The sequence below is a fragment of the Oryzias melastigma genome, linkage group LG5 (genome assembly GCF_002922805.2).
Source record: "Oryzias melastigma strain HK-1 linkage group LG5, ASM292280v2, whole genome shotgun sequence".
NCBI lineage: Eukaryota > Metazoa > Chordata > Actinopteri > Beloniformes > Adrianichthyidae > Oryzias > Oryzias melastigma.
The window spans coordinates 32290807-32293641 of record NC_050516.1 but is presented as its reverse complement, the minus strand read 5'-3'; the positions used below and the strand labels follow the sequence as shown (position 1 = coordinate 32293641).

General features: G+C 38.8%; 1 protein-coding gene across 1 annotated transcript in view; it reads right to left on the bottom strand.

Moving 5' to 3' along the window:
* The window catches only part of col7a1 (collagen, type VII, alpha 1), a gene marked incomplete in the record, with an annotated part of 105683 nt that overhangs the window by 67936 nt on the left and 34912 nt on the right, over positions 1-2835 (bottom strand). The window contains 3 exon segments of the mRNA XM_036212052.1: positions 1-52; positions 634-777; positions 859-985. Coding sequence (XP_036067945.1) covers positions 1-52; positions 634-777; positions 859-985 — 323 coding nt within the window.

Sequence of the window (2835 nt, the reverse complement as noted above, 5' to 3'; positions counted from 1 at the left end):
CGCAGCTCCTCCGTGGACGCCTGGTTTATACCCACCGCCAGCACAGTCACACCTTCAAACCACAGCTGTACATTAGTGTCACAGAACAGAGGGCTGCTGGGGGACTTTGGGCAGCCCAAACAAAAGCATTTTTGTTTCTAAGCTAAGAGCCAATAAATCCACTTATTACAAAGTTAGGGATGGGTATCAATAATAATTTTTTAGACTCAATTTGATTTGATTGAGAAATTTGAGTTTCCACATTTAGACACATTTGTTTAGAAATTCATTCAAATCTACTAAATATTTGGAATATATTTAAATGGATCTGATACAGTGAACATACTTTAACAAGTATTAGTGAAATAATGAGATTGTTAAAAAATTTGCACAAAAATGACATTCGTCACTTAGTATTTTCTTTGTATTTAATCCATATGTACAAATGTTTTCTTTGATTGGGAAATAACTTTCTCTTGTGTTTCAATATGTTTGTGTTTGTAACCTTCAGATTACAAAACTTGTTTTATCATATAAACTGCATTAAAAATGACACAAAAATGCAATAGAATGTCAATAGAAGACAAAAATGGCGTCGATCAACATTTAAACGTATTTCTGCGTTTGACAACAATGTGAGCGACGCTCCATCACCTGATGCTCGGAGCGCATTGGCTGAAAGGGTCAGGTTGTCGGCTGATCTTCTGTCAGCGATGATGACCACAGCACCCGGCACGCTTGGTCTCCGTCCAGCTGAGGGGTTCAGAAGGTACTGCTCGGTGAATGCCAGCGCTTGACCTACAGAGAGAGAGACCGCCAGTGTTGTGACAGCTCTACACATTAACGTCTTGAGAGGGAACAGAAAGAAAAGAAACTGACCAATGTTGTTTCCAGGGCTTTCATCAAACGGCATGGACCGGATCTCCTGGAGCAGCGTGTCGGATCGGCTGTGACGACTGAGCAGAAACCAGGTTTTGGGTCGAAAGCCGTACACCACAACTCCAACCTGACAGAAAACGGAGAAAAGTTTAAAAGTGATGTATTCCTGCAGAATCCTTTAACACTGTCAGATTATTTAGGGATTTAATAAGAATCAAAGCTGTGAACGCCGCCCTCCCCATCCACCTCTATGCATCCTCGCCGCCCTCGCTGCCCGCCTCTACACGCCATTGACACCCTCAATTGACCTTTGACCTGACCTCACTTGCTTGGCAGCCACTATGCACCCCTGACCCCCCCCCCCCCCTTTTCTTTTTGTAAGGCTGGTTTGAGAGATTGATGGAAAAAGCACATTTTTCAAAATGTCGGCTTTTCTGATGGTTTTATCTCCATAGCAACCATTTTATGTTTTGTTTGCCTGAGGTCACCAAACAGATTGATGTTAGTTTCATAAGAATCGGCAAAAGTCCATTTTTGGATTTCCTTAGCAACGGAGACTATTGGCTAACCACGCTCATATTTCTCATATGTTTATGTCCTATGTTATATTATTGGTTACAGCTTGAGCCTGGGATCAACATACTAAATGTTTACAGTAATCCATTAAAATGTGTGCATGTATTAAAAGTATGTGTTTTTTTTGTAACTTGTACTAAAAGTGCTTTTTTTTAATTCAAGATGGCCGCCTCTTCGCAAAGTCAAAGGTCAATGAAACTGTTGTTGTTGTTGTAAACTCCAGCTGTCGACATGTTTGTAAAGTGTTGTGAAAATCAGATGAACAAAAGGTGGTGCACTACAGTTATTGATTACAGTACATCACATTTTTGAGTTATTCTATTTATGTTTTTAAGTTATTACGTTTTTTTTTTTTAAGATAAAATTAGTGATGCGTCAAACTGTTGAACAAAAAAAAATGTGTGATTTGGCGTCCCCTCCAACAGAAGCCGCCCTAGGCGGCTGCCTAGGTCGTCTATGCCCTGGGCTGGCCTTCACACCGATGTCTTTTTTTTTTTAATGGGGGGGAGGGGGGGTTCGTTTACTATGCCAAAAAATCCTTTTCAATCTTTCCTTGGTCTGTGCAAGTTTTGGTGAGTTTTCGAGTATGTGGCGGGGGTCAAATTTTCACTCCAAAAGAGAAGTGAAACAATGCAGAGACAATATAGACGTTTCTGCGGTTAGGATGGACTGTATTACTGGATAAGTCCAAATTCCCCCCCTAACTATATAGTTTATGGCTATAGTCCCCAGGATTTTAATAGCAATTCGGACACAATGCTAGCCACCGTACTTTATGTCGTCACCGATTTCACGAAGTGAAAATCAATAGGAACAATTTTTGACTTCATTATATGTGTTCTGATGATGAAATGTGGATAGTTTGTTAAAAAAAAACATTTAAACTATGGCTGTGAGCATTAACGAGTTAACGCACACGATTAATCAAAAAGAATTAACGCGTTAATATATATTAATGCAAATTAATCGGAGAAACAGTCCTTCACTTAAACTCGGCAGTTCAGGCTTCACGTGTGTGTTCAAACATTTTGTCCGATATTATAGTGCTTATCTCATGGTCACTTACAAAAGAAATCAATATTTATTCGGTTTTTAGTACCTTATTCGTGCTATACTTGTGGTTTATATCACTTTTTTACAATAAGCGGATTATTTAATCCGTGGTGCCACATTGTACAAATACATTTTACCTGGTAAAACATTGTGATTAATCGTGATTAATCACAACACAAAAGTGCGATTAATCAGATTTTTTTGGTAATCGATTGAGAACACTAGTTAAAAATAAACATTCTAAATGTAGAGTTTCACGTGAGATTTCATACTGTGATCATTCGCAGATAATAAGTGGTCGGCAAATACTGAGACTAAAATATTATAGAAAAATGAATCGCGATTCAT